Here is a 20,056-nt window from a genome sequence, read left to right on the forward strand (position 1 = left end):
GGCACCCCGCGGGCTTCCCTTCTCCTTCGGGCGAGCCTGGTCTCCCGCGCATTCCCTCCCCCGTCAGGTTCTCGCCTCAGCCCCGCGCTCCCAGCGGCCCGGTGTCGGGGACACCCCCTCCCGCAGGGAACGAGGCTGGCGGCCCCGGGGCGGCCTCGCCCAGCGCCCGCCCACCTAGCGCTGCTCCGCACCTTGCGTGAGGAGAGGAGAAGGGCAGGGGGCGGGGCGAGGCGGCAGGATCGGTCTGTCGCGCCGCGCCGCCAGGGGCTGGTCCCCTGCCGGGTAGAGGACGGGGCGGGGGGGTGGGAGGAAGAGGAGAGACGACGGCCCCGGCCGCCGTAACCGCTCCCCATCCCGCCCGCTGGTGCCGCCCCCAGTATGGCGACACGGTAGAGGAGCGGCTGTGCTGGGGTGACCGCCCCCTCCCGCCTCCCTCACCACAGGCACGGCGCGCCGCGGGCGAGCGAGCGGCCTCGGCGGCGCTGCTGCCGCCGTTGCTCCTCACAGAGCTCAGCGGCGGCGGAGGATGACGGCGGCGGGCACAGCGGCGGCGGCGAGGCCGAGCGGCCGCGCGGCGGGAGCCAGCACCGTCCCGAGCAGCTCATGGTGGCGCCCCAGACCCGCGAGCAGCGGCCGCGCCGGGGCCGCCAGTTGAGCCGGATCCCGGCGGGCGGCTCTCCCCTCTCGACACTGACCCACCGAACGACCCGATCCCTTTCCCCGGCGCGCCCTCTCCCCCTTCCCCGGCGCGACCCGCTCTTCGGATCGCCCCTGCCGGGGCTGGACTCCCACCGCCACCGGGCGCCGCGGGGAAGGCGGCGGCGAAGGGCACCGGGCAGCGCCAGGCGGCGGCGGGACCATGGGCGCGAAGCAGAGCAGCCCCACCGCTGCCAATGGCCGCACCCGGGCGTACTCGGGCGGGGATTTACCTTCCTCCAGCAGCAGCAGCAGCGGCGGCGCTAACGGGACCGGCGGGCGCTCGGCAGGCGCCGGCGGGCGGTACACGCACCTGGCGGCGGCGCCTCCTCATGCCGCTCCCGGCGGCGCGGCGGCGACAGGAGGAGCGGCGGCGGCGGCGGCGGGGGGTGCCGCGGGGTCGGCACCCCGGAGCAGGTCCTTAGGGGGGGCCACCGCCTCCGGGGCTCGAGCCGCGCAGTCAGCCTTCAACATCCCCCACAGTAGCGGCCCCTACGGCTCGCAGGACTCGGTCAACAGCACCCCGGAGGAGGGCGGCCGGGAGCGGCCCGCGGGGGGCGGCGGCGGCGGCTCCTCCGGCGGGCCCCGGCTAGTGATCGGCTCGTTGCCCGCTCACCTCTCGCCGCACCTGTTCGGAGGTAAGGGTCAACCCGCGGAGCGGGCGCGGAGGGGAGGGTTTAGCTGCGGGACTGGGGGCTCGGGGGTCCGGCTGGGGTGGGGGTGGTGGTGGTGGTGGTGGTGGGGGTTCATCCCCCGGCTCCCGGCCCGGAGGTGGGACGGGTAATGAATCATCACTTTGGGGAGAGCGGCGGCTCATCCCGGCTTGCGCCCGGCGGAGGGGAGCACGGTTTGGAGAGAGGGGGGATTTCAGGCCAGCGTCCCCTATTGTTTGTAACCAGAGCTGGGGAAGGGGGAGGTTAAAAATGAAACGAACCCCGCGGCGGTGCGGTCGGGACGGCGAAGAGGAAGCAGAGCCTCTCCGGCCGGCGACTTTAGACTCTAATAGCTATAATCAGTGCCTGTGTAAATACTCTTGCCTGCTACTTACATAATTAGAATTTAATTGGATCATGTGTCCCCGCCGTTTATTCTAAAATCGGACCAAACCCTTCTTTAGGTACCGATTAATATGTGGCTGGTGCTTGTTCCTCTTTCAAAGTTCTTGGGTTCTCGGTTCTGAAAGTCCATTAAGAAAAACAGACGTAAAGTAAGTTTGGTTTCGGGTTTTTTGGGTTTTTTTAAAATTTATTTCGCCCCTAAGAGTTGAGAAGAGCCGCATGTCTGTCCTGTCCGTGCCGAGGAAGCACAGGCTTGCAGCACCTGTACCGTGTAGCCTTGGAGGTGGCCACATGTGCTCCTGAGGCAGGAGAAACAACTCGGCTGAACCCTGAATTAACCAAGCAGCCGGAGCCCTTTAGGATGCGTGTTGAACGTGGAGCAAGTTGCCGTAGTTTTTTTTTCGTCGCCCCCGTGACACTGAGGCGAATTTAGGGCTGGGACAGGGCTTGGGTTTTACTGCCTGTGTTCTTCACCTTTCAGTCAAAAACCTGCCTGTGAGTTGCCAACTGCTTTCAAGGTTGCTTTCAGTGTTACTTACTGTAAAGGTCGTCGTTCGTACAAGTCAAACGTTAAGATGACTTTTAAAATGGATTAATTCTCTTGCTAATTCTAATATATAGATGTATCATAGCCTGTCTAAATACTAACCAGCTTCCCAAAAAGCTTTTTTTTTTGGGGGGGGGGAGGGGGGGAAGAGGAAGCTAGTGTAAAATTTCTACGTTTCTGTGTCCCAGGCAATACGTTTTGTGAGTGCTGTTTGTAGCAGGTTGGGTGTTCTTCATTTCTGCGGGGCGTCCTGCTCGTAGCCAAAGCAGGGCGCTCTCCACTCCCACACTCGCACGGTGGGCGAGGTTTCTGTCCCACCGCCTCCCACCCACATGCTGTCGGTGCGTTGACCTAAAGACAGCGTAGCAGTGACTTCCTAAAGCATCCTCCACCCAGTGCAGCTGTTGAACATTAACGGAAAGCTGTCAAACCCTACTATAATAAAGGAACATTTGCCCTTAAGAAAATAAATAAATAAATTAACACTCCTCCTGCCTAGCTGCTGAGTAGGAGTGCTTTGTTGCAAGGATGTTTGTACTGTCAAGGTAGCTTGGGGCCGGGGGGGGGGGGGAAGGTGAATGTGGGGTTTTTTAGTGATAAAAGGGTGCTCTATCACGGAGCAGTGTGCAGTTTGTGCTAAGGACAAGGGAATTATTAAAATATGTAGTCAGTAGTTGCTCAGATGTGAAACTTTTTTCTCCTTATTTAAACATTGTCTTGTAACCTGCCTTGCTGCCAGGAGAGGCTTGATTAATTGTAAATGCAGTGATGAGGATCAATAACCTAGGAAACTGCTTGTCCAGATGCAGGAAGGTCTCTTCAGAATAACTCTGAATTTGATTGTACTTTCCTATGGCATGTAATAATCTATTAATTGCTGCACTACACCATATTTTGTCTTTTGCTAATCTCTGAAATTGGCCTATTGAAGAGGATATGGGCTGAAGTGATGCGAACTTGTTGCTCTTCTCAGTGCAGGAAAAGTGCCAGCAGGGGTACACTCTCTTCATCTACTGACTTAATAAATAAGGAACTCCATTATGTTTGAGTAGCAAGTTTCAAAATACACAGTCCTTATGTGGTCACAAGATGGTCATGAACTTATTTGCTTTTTCTGTCCTAAAAATCTTAGTGTTTCTTACTGGCATGAATGACTGTTTAATCGTAATACTGCAACACCTGTGAAGAAGGTCTCACTTGAAGCTTTTTTTTTTTTTTGCAATTTAGATATTCTGTGATATCAGTGATGCATGGTAACACATTGCACTGGATGTTGGCATCCTCATTTAATTACGTGCTTCATGTTTTCTTGATTTGTTGTGAAAACTAGATGTATGGAATGAATAGCCCCACTGGAAATCATACATGAGTAGCATCAGCATTGGTGAAAAATAACTTGAAGCATTGTTTTTGTCCTGATGGTAACTAGCTCAAGCTTGTCTAGGTGTGGTATCTGGCATTTATTTTGTGTATGATAAGCCTGCTTGAAGTCCCCTCCCTTGTTTTGTAACTTGCAAATTAGCCAAATTGTTTCTGTTTATCTTGAAAACTACTGGATTTAATTTGGAGGATTAGCATAGCAATTCTATGAAAATTAAAATAATAAAAAAAAAGAAGAACAAGAATAACTTCCATAAGTTGAACTGAATTGCAAGCTATTTATGTTTTTAGGCAAACTGCTTGGCTTCATCAATCAGTGACACGTGGGTGTTGCATTTGTTAAATTACTGTAATTAATTTGCCATTAGTGAATTACACTCTATTGTCACTTTTACTGAGCAGCTTTGCCTGCTGAAGTAATGTATAAATATTCACTCTTAATGTAACATACTGAAATCCATATTGTGCTGGTTAATATGCTATTTGAATCAGTGTATAAGAAGTGCTGTGTTATGGAATGTTACCGTATTGGAAAGTGTGAGCAGTTAGCTTCTATATCGCTTTAATGGGAACTGTAGGAACAGCAGCCTTTCCTGAGGGTCTGAAGGTCCTGTCCAACCTCAGGCTCCCTTATGATCAAAGTGTAGCAGAGTAAATACTGCTGTGTAACCTGGTTTCTCCTCTCGGGGAGGGTTCAGTTCGCTGTATAACCGGCGCCTTGGTCTTACAAGAAAAAAAAATACATAGGTGTTTAACTTTGTGCTGCAAGCACTCCTGGAGTAGGCTTAGAGCGTTAAGCAGAGCGAGACCCAAATTCCATAAGATCTTAGGGCACTCCCCAGATGCAGAGGCCAAACCTGCGCGTGACGTTCCGGCGCTTTCTTGCAACACAGCGCCAAGTTCCAGCTTCCTTTACGGCGATAACGCTATTATCGGGTATTTTCACCAGTAGTTTCCCACTGTGCTCCTCAGTGCATGGGCCTTCCCCTCTCTGCCAGGCCCAAAGTAAATATTCTTACCTTCTGTTAAGAACAGCCTGCAGAAGAGTTGGCCTTGACATCCACAGTTAGTTTTTCCACCGCGTTTTCAGGCAGCCAGGTGGTTTTGGGTAGACAGACCATCAGCGCTGCAGCAAAGCTACTGCTGTAGTTTGGTTTTGTCCATGATGCTTGCAGTAATTAGTTCAGATAAAAATGGATGATCTTTGGAGTTGTCTTTGCTTTGGGTAACTGCTGATGTGTTACTTCCATCACTTAAAATGTTGCCACCTCCTTGAACCCACTTTAGATTTGTGGTCCTGTTCCTGGGTGGTCACAGCATGGAAAATTCTTGGTGAAAACACTGATTGTAAATAACCTTCTGGTGTGCAAATTTAAACCTCTTCCTGGGATTGTTGTTACAAGACAAGAATAAAACCTTTAAATATGCTTTTGTGTTAAAAAATTTCTTAGAGGAGAATATGTAAAAATACAACTGACGATAGCAGAAATGCCACATATTGAGTCTTTCAAATTTCCACAAGTTCTTCATGAATGTTGATTGAGCAAAGAATGTAGAAGTATTATACAAGATCTCAGACTGTGTTATATGCGGTCATATACAATTTTATATGGTATATTTATGAACAAGTTTTAAAATATATAGTGTTGCAGATAGAACTGCTTATATGGTATATTTATGGACAAGTTTTAAAATATATAGTGTTGCAGATAGAACTGCTGACAGCTTTCAAGCCTATTTCAAAACTTGGAGTAATAATTTGGAGATTTAAGTTGCATCTACTTAGCTTTGTTAGGAGAAGGAAGTTTGTTACATTCTTCTTAAGCCAAATAATGATCAGGCTTTTTTTTGATGAAGTATTTTACTGTGCAGGATTTATCACCAGCTACTGAATGTATGTAACATGCTATGGGTAGAACCTTTTAGGTATGTTAAAGTAGCGTTTGTTTGTATTAATAGCTGGTAGGAGTAGTGAAGGAATTCTTCATTCGATCGAAGAAAGTTCACAAAAGCCTCAGTTTGTAACCTGAATTCCTTGTTGGGTTATGGGAAGCAAATATCCATAGAAGGATGATGAGAAGTCTCAGAGAAGACATGTTTTAGATGTCTCTCAAACTGCCTAGAAAGCCACATCTTACTTTGTTTTCTGTCTGATCTGTTTAGTCATGTGGTACATTTGAGTATGTTCTTGAGATTCTCTCTTATCTTTTCCAGAGCTTTTTTGGAGTGTGTATGACTGTCTTTTGGTCACTTCCTTGCCTTTCCCTCCCAATATCTCCCAGGTATTATTGCTTTGAGACACTGTGAAACTCTTAGGCACTTCAGATTTCAAAGCTGCTCCTGTTTTGGTAGCCAGAGTTGTAGTTCTGAGGTCTTTGTCCCCTGACTTGGGGAGAAGTGCCGGGAAACTTGCTATATAGCACTTTCAGTCTGTGTGCCTTGGTACTGCTTGACATACCTTCTTTTCCTGGCAGTTGGAAAGTTCTGATGATTGAAGAAGGCCAGTGAATCTTTGATATAATATATGTTTTTCTAAATTACTTCCTAACCATTCAGAATGAGGAAGAAGTGCACGGATTTAGTCTAATAAAAAAGTATTTTCCATACAAGTTATGCCTTTTAGAGGTATGATAACACTGCAACTTGCTGTTGTGAACACAAAAAAATCCCACATGCGTTTTCAGATAGTTTTGCTGCTGCTCTTCACATGTCTTCCAAGGTGCAAACCAGTGAAAGCTAAGAGACTGCCTCTGCTTTGGTGTTTTGATTTGTTTCTGTTCACTTGGCTGCACCAGTGAAACTCAATCATATCCATGTTTGTCCACTTTGGAAAAATGAGAGCAATAACAATGAGAGGCTGGCTGAAGTCTGCTGCTGATAGAATAAAGTTAAAATGGAAACCAGTTTGGGAGCTTAGAGAAGTATGTACGTGTCTGTACACATACAGATAACTTCACAGCAACCATGGACTGGGGGGGAAGATGGATGAGTGCCTCATTTTCTCTTCAGTACTTACCTATGAGTTGACTCCAAAGTGAGAGAAGAGTTGCTTCAGCAGTTGCTGAAGATATGGGAGGTTTTGGAAATGTATTTGCATCCTATTAACAAAAATAACAGATTGAAAAACCCAAGGTGCTAGGAAAGCAGTCCAAGGATAAAATCTATTGATAGGAGAGTTTCAGAAGAGGTGTTTGACAGATGAGTTTGAGGAATCCAATCGTTTTTCAGGGTCTTGCTGTTGCTGGGTTTAGCAGGCTGCTCTGTTCCTGCATACATACAGTGGGCAGCATAGAGTTTCTGGTTGGCAGCAGAGATGGAAACTCTCCTAAGGAGTCAATGGGGGACAGGAAAAAAGCAAAAAGTCCACTACCATCATCAACCACTGGCTCCAGCTCAGTCAGGAGGCTGGGTTTGTTCTCAAATGCTGTGTATTTTGACAAATAAGCTAAAAGAACTAAATGAACGCTGTTTAGATCCTCTGGTAGTGCTAGTGAGGTCCCTGGGAGATGTGTTTAGTTTCCCTTAGCTGAAGAGGGAACCAGGTCTTTCTGATGATGAGGGGCTTGGGGCACTGGAGTATAGACTGAGGCAAGTCATAGATGGTTTTGAAGGGCTTCTTTTTCTTCTCATCCTGCCTGGTAAACAAAAGTGATTAGGAGAAGCCAAATAATAAAAATGGCAGCACTGCATTTAGGAGAGAAATGTAAATAGTTAACGGTCTGAAGAGAAGGAAGCAGCCTAATTGCAATGGCATATATAAATATTTTTTTTGGCTATCAAGACAGCTATAATACCTGATAGAGCCTTTGCAGTGCCAGTTCAAACAAAGGCCTTCCTCTTTAACGTCTTCTGAATACCTGTCCAACCCTGATATCCTGTCAGTGTGCCTCTCCTCGTGTTCTCTCACATAATTGCAGACTAGTCTCCAACAACCTCTCAAGTCATTTCTTTGTCTTACAAAGAAAGCCTTTTGTCACTGCTAGAAATCCAAAACTATTTTTAAAACACATTGCCTACCCATCTGTTTGGGTACGTTCTCTCCTGTTCTTGCCAGCTGCTCATGGAAAACTTTATCGTGTAAATGTTCTTGATTTGCTGTCATAACCTTGCATGAAACTCAAGTTTTGAACAATTTTATGAAGGTTTTTAGGCAGGTTTTCCCTGCTATTTGCAGATGCATGAACTAAACTGGTATTATTTTCAAGAATTTTTCTGCAACATCTCTACTGCTCATTAATCGTTAAATTAGTTTCAGGATAAGACGTATGGACATCTCTACAGGCTGTGTTCACTTACTGTGGCAATAGAACATGCTGTTCTTGCAGATGTTTAACCAGTGGAAAGAAACAGAACAGTGAGAAAACTTTGAGGGCTCTTGAGTTTTTTGTTTTGGAATATTTTAAAGGACACACATCTTCTAAATAAAAAGAAAATTATTTGTATAAAAACCACAGTTACCTGAGCAAAACCGGAATGGCATTTCATAGGCATCCAGGAAAGTGCTATTGCTGTCTGCTCTCTGGTCAGATACTTCCTAAACAGGTGCCTGTGTTCCTGAGGCCACCTTTCTGCTGTAAGTGATCACTGTGACTTTTATAAGGACGTTTCAATGTGCACTCAGAGCTGTCTGGCATCCCTTGTTAGATAGGCTTCCAATTCCTGGCGCTTGCAAAATTGGGAGGGCAAGCCATAGTAAGAATGGGGTTGGTTCTCACTTTCACTCAGCACATGCTTCTGTTCCCTGCATGGAAATTGCATCATATTGACCTGGAGAGATCAGGAAGGATATAGGAAAGTCTCTTAAGGCTTGGGATGTCTGCCTGCTTGTCTGCCAAACAGAATGCAAAGTCTGGATGGGATTTGACTCTGTTACTCTCAGGCATCTTTAGGAACTGACCTACCTGGATGTTGTTTTCTTCCTTGTCTGCTCTGTCTAAAAATCAGACCACCACAGTCTGTGAATAGTCCCCAAAGATTGGGTGTGCTGCATACCATTGTGGATATTTTTAGTAGATTCTGTTTGCTGACTGACTTAGCGTGCTATAAATACAGAGTTCTCATCTGGCATGCACTTTGCATGTCTTTTAGTAATTCACCTAAGAATAATGGCAAAAAATATGAGCTGTTAGGATTTGTTCGGCTTTCCACATGAAGTGTCATTTACATAAAGCAATTATTTAGCAATATTTTAACAGCAAATGGCTTTTAAAACTAGTGGTGTTCCAAGACACTTCCTAGTCAGGATGCCATAATTAGTCCTTATGTCAGACTGATTTATACTGCGATTTCACAACTGTTTTAAAAACCAAAGGTGGAGTTTTTAGATGTGATAGCTAAGTTGAGCATCTGGTGTATTATCAATGCTTAGTTGTGTCAATTATGTCAGTACTAGGACATTGCCTGAACATGAGTAAGGGATATGCTATGGGGGGAGGGTGGGGTGTGGAGAAGGAAGCTTTGGTCATGATTCTCCTGGAATTTTTTTCATGAAGTATAGGTGTACTTACATTGTAATATACTTAAGGCACCACATTTCTGAAATTATTAGGACTCAGTGCAAAAAAAAGAGGAGGGAGACATGTCTTATTAAAATACAGATGCATCTGTCTTTGAGTAGTGAATTTGACACAAGATTGAAGGATGGGATCTTGCAGAACCGCTCTTGAGCGTAACCTAAATGCAGTTCTTCTGTGCTGCTAAAATAAAAACTGTCATAGTGTACACTAGCAGATGTGGCCTTCATGAAAGAAACTTAAAACTGGTGAAGTTTTCCATGTGCAGTAAAAGAAATCTCTGCTTAGAAGTGCTGTTTGCAGATTGCCTGAACACACAGGCAATATTTTGAGAATATTTTAAAAGAAGTTTTCTTTGTTAATGAAATCTGAACCAATCTGATGATAGTGTTTCTGAAAACTTAAAAAAATAAACAGTCTCCTTGACAAGAATCCTGGATAGTTTCCTGAAAGTTACGCCAATTTTGGATCCTGACTTCCCGCAGCTATTGGGAGTTTTACCTCTTCTGGACTGGAGAACATTGCTTGTCCTGAATATGAATTGAAGTTCCAGTATGGGGAAGAATCTTGCCCACCTTGAGAAAATTGTGTGGCCCTACCAGATAGAACAGAGCATCATCATTTAAGCAAATTTCAGCAACATAATGCTGGACAATCTCCAAAATATAAACAACAGTGACAATAGTAAAATGCAGCTCTCTATGACCGTTTAAGTGCTTTCACTGTGAGGCAGTCCTCTTTCTTCCCTTGTTTTTTTTTCTGCATCAGCAAGTATGACTAGAGTAGCCTAAGGCAAGGATGACTGAAATAACCTAAGAAGCCAGACTGGGGGATTTGCTGTCCATTTGCTTGGGAGCTTTGCCATCCTTCGGGAAGAATGAGTTTAAAGCCACGCACCTGCATTGTGAATATTGGAAGGTAGATTATGCTTGTGCAGCAAGTGGTTCAGGACTCCTATAGTCTCTTAAACTATCTGAGTAGGATTCATCTTCAGAGGTGATTTTGATGAAGTGTCCTGAAAGGTAGTATTGCTGAGTTCAGGTGAGAAGTGCCCAAATACAGGGTTACCAATGCACCTTTCTTCTAGAGCTTTTTATCTTTCCGTGTTGTGATTTTTGCAGCCTTAGAGCTCAGTTAGGGTTGGTTTGAGTGGTTTGGTTTGGTTTTTTTCCCCTCTTAGCCATATGGGTATAGCTGTTAGAGGTAGTCAGATCAGTGTGGATAGATACTTCTTTCATTTCTATATTGGGAGTAGTACTAAATGTACACCAAACAGATTGTCTGAGTTCAAAACAAAAAAAAAGACCCCACTTTTTGTTAAAGCTCAATCATTCTGTTAACAAATTACAGCTCCAAAATCATGAAACATAATTTAAAAACTACTTCCATGTGTTCAAAGTGCTGTGTAATGAAATAAAATACCAGTACCTGCTCCACCTGTGCAACAGAGCCATAAGGCTGCTGCTGGCTGTGAATGAAAACGCCATGAAATTCACAGATGTATGAGGCCTGCATGTATCAAAGAATACCTAATTCAGCTGTCCTAACATTTGGATACCGGATGACTAACATTTAGATACCAGATGACAAGTGTACAGGATTGCTGCTGTTCTTGAATTGTATGCTTGCTACAACTCAGTTTTGAATTACTTTACATCTGAATATCTTACGTCTGTGCGTTTGTGTATTTTGCAAGTGATAACATTTTCAAAGCCAGGTGATACTGGTACATTTCATCATAGTGATGAATGTGGAAAAAAAAAATCCCAAAGTGTTTAAAATGCCTTTGAAGTTAAATACAATAGTTAATTGGTGTCCAGATTGGAGGAAATACAGATTCCATTGCTAGCATAATAAGCTGTGTGCTAAAATAAACTTTGGTTTTCATACACTTGATAAGACCATAGTGGCAGCGCATAGCTAGGGAGTGGAGGAAATGTTTCTTGAAAAGGTGGGACTAGTTCTGCTGTAAACAAAGAAATAAGAAGGCTAATACAAATAATGTGTTTTGTGTTGCGCAAGTGTTGGGAGATGACGTGTTCAAGCCAGGTTGTTCTCCTCTGAGTCTCCACTGTGCCTCACCAGTTGTAAAGCACATAGTTGCACTCAGCTGCTGAAGGCAAAAGGAAGTGATGAATACATCTGGAGCTGGAGGGCAAGAGTTCCTTCTCATGGGCTGGGCTAGTATATATGACTTCTACAGGTGTGCAGGCAATCAACCTTGTAAATGTATTTAATAAATGTCCTTTTTGCTTTAAAGCTTTATTCATAGTAAATGTTCACACACAGAGTTACAAGGTTGAAAAAGACCTTTAAGATCATCAAGTCCAACTGTTCCTGTCCTTTGCTAAACCATATCCCTAAGTACCTCATCTATCCTTTTTTAAACACATCCAGGGTAGGTGACTCACCCACCTCCCTGGGCAGCCTGTTCCAGGCCCTGACAACTCTCTCAGTGAAAAATTTTTTCCCAACATCTAATCTGAACCTGCCCTGGCACAGCTTTGTGCCATTTCCCCTTGTCCTGTCTCCTGTCACCTGGCTGAAGAGATCATTGCCCACTTTTCTACAACCTCCCTTCAGGTAGTTGTAGGTGGTGATAAGGTCTCCCCTCAGCCTCCTCAAGACTAAAAAGTTTCAAGCTCAAGTGATGTAATTTCTTGACATTAAACAGTTTTAGGTGTTGGAGAAATTAGTTGATTTCTGAAAAGTGAGCTAGAACTAAGCATTATGAAGACCACTTGGGCTTGTGTTGAGATTGGTCCTGTCCACACAGAAAAAACAAGCCTACACTGTCATGGAACCTAATGCTGTGGACTAGTTGTCAAAAGCATTCTGTTTTAAATTCCAGCCAATATTGATTCTCTTTTAGGGATTGGCTAGCTGCAATTTTTGGTCAACATAATTTTGACCCCTGGCTATATAATTTAAAAAAAACCCTCATTAAATATTTGACTTTTTTATTGAGTGATAGAGCAAAAAAATTCCAGTAGCTCCGCTGATAGTGCTAGAAAGGTCAGTAGGAATTATTTTCTACAAGTTCTTTCCTATGCATTTTTTTCAAATCTTTGAACAAAGTATGCTCTGAACCAGTCTTTACCAATACTAAGTGTGGCTTGCCTTGTATTTGTTGTAATAGACATGGCAGTCTTTCTTTGCAGAATACTTGCTTATGTATGGTTGTTGCCTAATTTTTTTAATAATAAAATTAGCTGAATTTTATTTTACTGATGAAAATGCTGGCATATAGATTTTATGTTTTCATCTTTGTATTTTATTGATGAAAAAATATGTAAATTAGCAGCAAAGCTAGAACAAGCCAAAAGCATCAAAAAGTTCAGTGAATCCCTGTTGGGGTGTACTGGAGAGGTAGTTCATGTACTTTGGTACCCACCAGTTGTTCCTTCCATCTCTGCCATTCCACCAGTAGGCCATCTGTTAACCAATAAAAATGGCAGGTGTAGGGTGTAATGTGGTATTGACTGTTGGCTTTTTGAGTCTGGAAAGCTATATGGCCATGTTGTTGGTTTGATGCTGTGTCTGGATTGCTAACTGTGCTGGGAAATGGGGTGCTGGGCTAAAATAATTATACGGCCTTTTAATAACAGAAATTATTCCCACTACAGCTCTGAGCTGAGAATAGGAGACTTGAAGCTATTCTCACCTAGACTAGGTGATACCAATTTGGGCATTATTCTGATTTTTCTCCTTGTTTTCCTCAACAAATACCTTAGCTTGCAGGTTGAGTCTGTTTTACCCGTGACGTTGATTACTGATTGATCTCTCCCTGTCCTTATCTCAACTCCTGAGCCCTTCGATATCTATTTTTCTCCTGTCCAGCTGAAAAGGGGAGTGATGGAGCAGCTTTGGTGGGCATCTGGCATCCAGCCAGGGTCAAACCCACCACAGTATGCAAAAGTGATGCATAATTTCTCAACATAGGGAGGGCTCTTAAATGCTTGCAAGTAGTCAGGCATCTCTGCTTTTATTTGGATGTATTATTTGTAAAATATTCTTTTTTTACAAAGTGCTGCAGAATACTAATTATAAAATGGGCCCCTAGGGACTCTTACTTTTATTCCTTTTTCCCATCGGGGACTTGAACTATTTCTGGCTTGTTTATCAGCTGTGTCCAGTGGAGGCCTATTCTTAATTTTAAAGCTTTGTTAGCAAAGCATCCTTTGAAATATGTTTAAAAACAAATGTTTGTATTGAACACGTGGCTGGCCTGACGCTATCTGCAAAGCTGCAGAATTAAAATGAGTGAAAAACACAAGCACCCCAGGAAATGTTAACCTCAAAGGAAATCCTCTGAAAAGCATGCCAGATTTTTGAGCAAGAGAGAGAAGGCGAAAAAGTCTGCGTGGAATGGTGGTGTTTGTTACATTACACTTACAGGGAATAAGGATGAATGGATGTGTGGGCGGATACAGTTGTTTTCCAGTCTCTTCAACTGTGATCCTGTGACACACGAAGCTGTGGCTGTATAGCTTATTGAGAGCCTCTCCTCCTTTTTTCTTTCTTTTCTCTGCCTTATTGGTTTCTTTTTGTGCAAATGAGTCATCTTACAACACTTGCTTTAGTAACCAAAGTGCTATTGGAAACAAAAATAAATCTACAGAAATACTGATTTAGCAGGATCTTAAAAATATTCCTGTTTTAAAGAAAAAAAATCAGTGTCTTAATTTAGTTGTTTTTTTTTTCTTTTATGTCTCCAATGGGGAAAATATTTGGATGTTACAGTTAATTTTTGTTTTAACTTAGCTATTATAATTTTATCTAGTAGTAGCTATATCTGTAGTGATAATGGAGGAGTAATGCCAAAGAGAAGCACACTGAAATAGAGAATTGGCTCTATATCAGAGGGAATAGAGACCATGTTGATGAAATTCTTTAGGTTATCTATTTTTAGATATTTTCTTGTCTCCATTTTTTTGAACTTGAACTTCCTCAAACTTTAAAATTGCAACACACAAGTTTTCATTAGAAGTATTTTGAAGTGCACACAAGTTAAATTATTAAACCTGATTCCTCAAAGGTCTAACTGTATAAATGTGCTGTATGTACAGCACAAGGCATTTAAACTGTATTATTTTGTAAATTTACATGTGAAATTTCATTTAGTAATAGGAAAAGAAGAAAAGCCTCAAGTCAGTACCTTGTTTTTCTTGCATTTTCTAGACTGTAGTTTCTCTCTGACATAATTCTTAGCCTTGTGCTCCTTCAGGCAGTGATGATAAATGTACTAGGTACAATGTTTTGAAGGTACTGGTACAGCTTAAAGCACCATGAGGACAGATTTACTTGTCAGTGAGTCTTGCATGTGCAGAACTTCTGGTATGTTTGTACATCTGCCTTGAAGACCATTATCCTATTTGTCAGGAATTGTCATATATAACTAACAAGAATTCCTTCCTCTGGTGGAGGGAAGGAGCTCTTTCTGTAATCTCAGAATTCACATCTTTAAATTTACAGGTTTATGGTCCTTTGGAAATGCTCCTAAACTGCAACAATCCTAACCGCAAAAGTCAGTGAATGGTATGGCAATTAAACCCTATAACTCAGAGTTAGGTATATCACATAAGTACTTGTCCATGGAGGGGATAGGACTTGTCCACTCTTGTCCAAGAGGAAAGAAACTTCTGTCAGCTGTTACAGTCCGATATTCTTGTTTGCACTATTTGAACATTGTGTTTTCCTTTCTCACACTGAGCATTTGAAAACAACGTGCATTGCTCTTGCTCCTAGAAATGCATTTTCATGATTATTTTTAGGTTTGTATGTATATGATGTCTTTTCCCCCCTAAACTTTACAGAAAAAGGGTTACAGGAACAGATTTGATTCTAATGAGTGATGTGTGGGTGAAAGTCTCTTTGATTGTAGCACTTGAAGGGACCTTGAGATTAACAGTTCTTTCCAGGTACTCAAATTGTGGGATCAGATGGGTTTAGCCCATTTCCAGCAGATGATTTTTATCTGTTCTTTCTTAATTTCTTAATGGACAACCACCTCATTCCATGGGTATTTTATTTTGAGAACTAATCTTGCCATTGGAAAACTTCCTAATAATTAAATTACTCTTAGTTTCACAATTTACTGCTGATTTTGAATGCAGATAATTGCAGTTGATGACGTGTTATTAATGGCTAGCTCCTTCTGAATTTCAAATGTAAAGGGCTTTTTTTTCCTCTTTAATTGCGCTTGACTCTAGCTATTAGATGCAATTTCAACAATGCACACAGCCTTGAAATGTAACTGAAAAGGTATTTATTGTACTATTGTGGTTTAGTATCTCTCAATTTTTGTATTTGCTTACTTGGATTTAGGCTTATAGAAAACTCTCTAATTCGCTAGATGTGCTTGACCAAAAAAAAAAAGGCCAGGGTGGTAATGAGGAAGACAAGGTTTAACAATAAGTAACTGTGTTAAAAACTTAAGTTGCTCTTTCTGTCAGTGAGGAGGATAGATTGATATTGGTATTCAATGAAAATGGATGTATATCAGGTATTTCTTACTCGTGTTAATGAATTTGAAGATGCTTCTCCTTGTATAAACAAGAGACAGCTGCAATTATTACTTAAAACTCAAAGCATCGCATTGGGCTGTGGAAAACCTTTCCATAACAGAGACAAATGTACAATTGTGATTCTGTATACAAATTGGCACCAGTGCCATGGAGTTCAACTAGTGAAATCTCACTACCATAGGATTTCAGTGGTTTTACATTCACATGTTCTTCATGGTCCTTTACACAAACTGCAAATACTATCTTTGCATCTTTAAGCCAGGAATCTTGCCTAAAGACCAAAAGTAAAAAATATTAAAAGGGCTTAATTCTGGTCTGTAGCAGACAGACCTGTTGTATTAATGCATCTATTTGTGTTGGTTTTGAGGTATTTGGCTGACTGCATTTAATAGCAGGACAGACCAAAGACTAATAATCAAGGCTGAATTGTTCAGGGTTTAATGAAAAGAAGAAAGCCCCCAAAACCTAGGTGTACCCTTCTCAGGCCAGAGACCTGTTCAGCACCCACACCCTGGACAGCTCAAGTGAGGCCTCTTCCAGGCAGCTGCTCCCCTCCTGGTGTCCCTGCTGCCAGATGAGATGAGCCAGATTCTTTAGCTGGGAGATAAAGTACCTTCCAACAACAGTATGCTTCATGCCTGCTCAAAGCTTTCTGGTTGGACTACTGAGTTGTTTTTAGAAAACCAAGAGTTTGAGAGAGACTCATTTGCCACAGTTCTCTGTGGTACAGAAAGTGCTTTGACAGTCTTGAGAGCAGCCCAGATAGTCTTCCCCTGAAGGTTCGACTCTTACACCGGCAGCTCCAATGTGTTGGGCTTTGTTTGGGTTTTTCTTTTTTAAAGTCTTATTTGAGTTTCAGAAGTCCAGTCTTCATCTCTTTGTTCACTTTTATCCTAGAAGATAGTTTTCTTCTTGTGACTTTCCCAAACATTGGTAAGATAGCTTCCTTGTTCTTAGTTTCAGCTCTGGTTTTGTTTTTCACGTGGTTTAAGGTCTTTCTGGAGCCAGTTCTCATTTTCTGTGAAATGTTTGTTAGTCTTGTAGTTTCTACTGGACTTCCCTGCTTGGTTCCTTCCAGTAAGTGAAACTAGAAAAAGTAAAAGGTTATACAAATCTTTTCTGTTATGACACTGTTTGTTTTTCTTTGATGCTATTTGACACCACTTTTTAAAGATGAGATAATTAAAATACGAGACCTTAAATGTTTAAGAACATGGAGAAACTTCTGATATGTTTTGAATTAGTTTTGCAGAAATGCCTTGAGCAGTAGGAGACTCGCTGAAAGATTAACCTTTCACAATAACATTAGTTTTTTCTTGACAAGAGGTTAAAATCTAGAAGGTGATACTCTGAAATATTTACTGTTGAAAATGGATAGTTTTGCATCAAGTAATGCTGAGATAACAAGATAAGAACCATCTTTTGTGTGGGGAAAGGGGAACAAAACATGTAAATATTTAATTTTGCTTAATGGCTTTCAAAGCCAAGATGGAAAACACAGTATTACTGTGATTCATGTGTGAAAACAGGGTTTGTAAATACTTCGGTGACCTTTTCCCTTTCTTTTTATGACCCTGCTGCAGAGAGCTGTGTGGCTTGGATATTTTTTCCCCTATTGTTAAGTGCAGTTTAGTTAAGACAGTGTGTGCTTTTTTTCCCCTACTTGCTGTTATCTTTTCCCAAACGCCTTGCAGGATTTTTCTTTAGGGGTGGGAATCCTAAGTAAATATTATTTCCTTTTTACGCCGAAGGCCTTTCGATACGCTACCATACCATTGCACCAGCTTCCGTAAGAACATGGGCAGCTTTATTCAGCTGACTGCTAAACAAAGAAAAAAGGAAGACACATGCATTTCTCGCACTTCCTTCCTATGGGAAGAAAATACAGTGAATTTTAGGAGGAAGAGAAAAGAAGCTGGCTTCGCTATTTCAGCTCTTGGAATACACGCGTGTCAATTTCTAACTGAAAAATGGAAATGCCATCTTTAAAGAAAATTAGTGTTAGACTTTCCTCAATGTCCTAGAAAAGCTGTGTTTTGTCCCTAACTCATGAGTACCTTTGGTTTGTTTACATTGGACCCCTGCCATCTATCTGGGACCTGTGGCAAGCTGTTAAGTAATTTTTGGAGTTGCAATGTACTCTCTGATTTTTTTTTTTCTCTCCCCTTAAACTTGCTTTATTGGAGAGGTGGAATATGATGAGATTTTATTTATAAGCTGAAGATTTTTATTGAAGTCACATTCTAAAAGTTATTTCCCCGGTATTCTGATTTCTTAGGTTTGGTGTAAGAATGGTTTGTTCCCTGAGTAGTTACAGAATCATATGGAGATTGGATAGTGAATGAAACACTATTCCTATTTGCTTGGATGAGGGGGGACACAATTGGGGATGGAACCTACCACCTACACTTACATTTAAATAAATTTAAACCCTACTTTAACGGATTAGCCTGTGCATGACAAAAGCTGGTTTTCTAAGAGGTTTTTTTCTTGCCTCACTTTCAGTTACTGTAAAACTGTCCTTGAGGGAATAGGAATTTATAATAAAAATTGACATAACTGGTGCTTTAGAAGATGTTCCTGTATCTTTTATAAATTGCTTGCTGTTCCTCTATTAAAAAAAATCATTGTAGCTGTCCATATTAATATATTTGAGATCAGAATTTTTGTCTAAATTGATTTTAAAGGCTCAGATTTGTGTATACATGTTCTTGCCAGAATGTTAATAGATTAGAAGAGTGTATTGTCCTTTTAGTATGTTGAATTTACTCCAGAAAGCTTTTTGTTTTATTTTGCTGGAAGGTACTACCTTCAACTTTGAGAGATACCAGGCTAGATCAAGAGCAACAATATCATACTACAGGATCTATAATCCCATCTATGTTCTAGGTTGAGTAACATGCTGAATTGACATAAATGCATCTGAAATATTTGATTTATTTTTGAAGAGTTTAACATTTTATCTGCTTAAAATGCTGTGTAGTTCTACTAGGTGACAGTGTAACAAGATTAGCCTGTCTCAAGATTTAGTGCCACTTGTATGAACTGAGTTGCAGGTAAAAACCTGGCGAATGACTTTAAGGGTTTTTTTGTTTCCTTTCTAGAAGTCATTGCATAGATGTGAAGTGCTGTCAATTCCCTTAACTAAGAGCTTAATTTTCAGTGTTGTTTTGAATGTCTCTGTCAATAACAATTGTCCTACCTACACAGTAGTGAAGAAAGACAGTTTTCATGTTTATGTTGGGTTCTACCCCAAAACATATTCCCATGTGTGAAATATTTGTATTCCCATGTGTATGACACAGCCCTTTCAACTGCATCTGCTTTTTTGTCTTTTAGCTCAGCTTCTGGGGAGTTTTGATACAGTTTTAGCTAAGGATTGGTTTTATGTCAAGAGCAGAATTTCAGTCTGTCCTACTGCACGCTGTGGAAAGTACCAGAGATACAGCATGTCAGGCTAAAGTCTTGTGTTCATGGAACAATCAAAGAATGATTTGAGTCAGAAGGGACCTTTAAAAGTCATCTAGTCCAACCTCCCTGCAATAAGCAGGGACATCATCTGCTAGATCAGGTTGCTCAGAGCCCTGTACAACTTGACCTTGAATGTTTCCAGGGATGGGGCATCTACAGCCTCTCTAGTCAACAACCTGTTCCAGTGTTTCACCACCCCCATCATAAAATGTCTCCTTTATATCTAATCTGAATCTACCCACCCTTAGTTTAAACCATTACCCTTTGTCCTATTGCTACAGGCCCTACTAAAATGTCTGTCCCCATATTTCTTCTAAGCACCTTTTAAGTATTGGAAGGCTATAATAACATTTCCCCAGAGCCTTCTCTTTTCTAGGCTGAGCAACATCAAGTCTCTCCATCTCTCCTCATAGAAAAGTGCTTTAGCCCTCTGATCAGCTTCGTGGACCTCTGATTCTGTACTCATTCCAACAGGTCCATGTCGTTCTTACATTGGAGGCCCCAGAGCTATATACACAGTACTCCACTTGTAATCTTACAAGAATGGAGTACAGGGACAGAATCACCTTCCTTGATCTGCTGGTCATGCTTCTTTTGATGGAGCCCAAAATATGGTGGCTTTCTGGGCTGTGAGGCACAGAAGTATGTGAGTTCAGCATTCACTTACTTTTCAATCTAGAGCTGGAGGATCTCTCTGGAAGATTAGATGGCTGTTAGTCTTCTGTAGCCTGCCTACTGCCCTAGGAGGTGTCTTCTGTAGGACTAATAGAATGAATGGGACAATTTCTACGAAGTTCTAGAAAGCAAAGATATAAGATTAAACATTTGAAGTGGCATTCTCACTGCACCAAGCCAGGAATTGTA

The 20,056-nt window shown here is 42.2% G+C and overlaps 1 protein-coding gene across 1 annotated transcript in view; it reads left to right on the forward strand.

The window, feature by feature from the left end:
• Positions 1 to 603: 603 nt before the first annotated feature.
• The window catches only part of ZNRF2 (zinc and ring finger 2), a gene marked incomplete at both ends in the record, with an annotated part of 57,675 nt that continues 38,222 nt past the window's right edge, over positions 604 to 20,056 (forward strand). Inside the window, 2 exon segments of the mRNA XM_084280003.1 lie at positions 604 to 812; positions 814 to 1,334. Of these exon segments, the coding sequence (XP_084136129.1) occupies positions 604 to 812; positions 814 to 1,334 (730 nt within the window).

This window comes from Gallinula chloropus (genome assembly GCF_964237585.1).
Source record: "Gallinula chloropus genome assembly, chromosome: 2".
Classification (NCBI taxonomy): Eukaryota; Metazoa; Chordata; class Aves; order Gruiformes; family Rallidae; genus Gallinula; species Gallinula chloropus.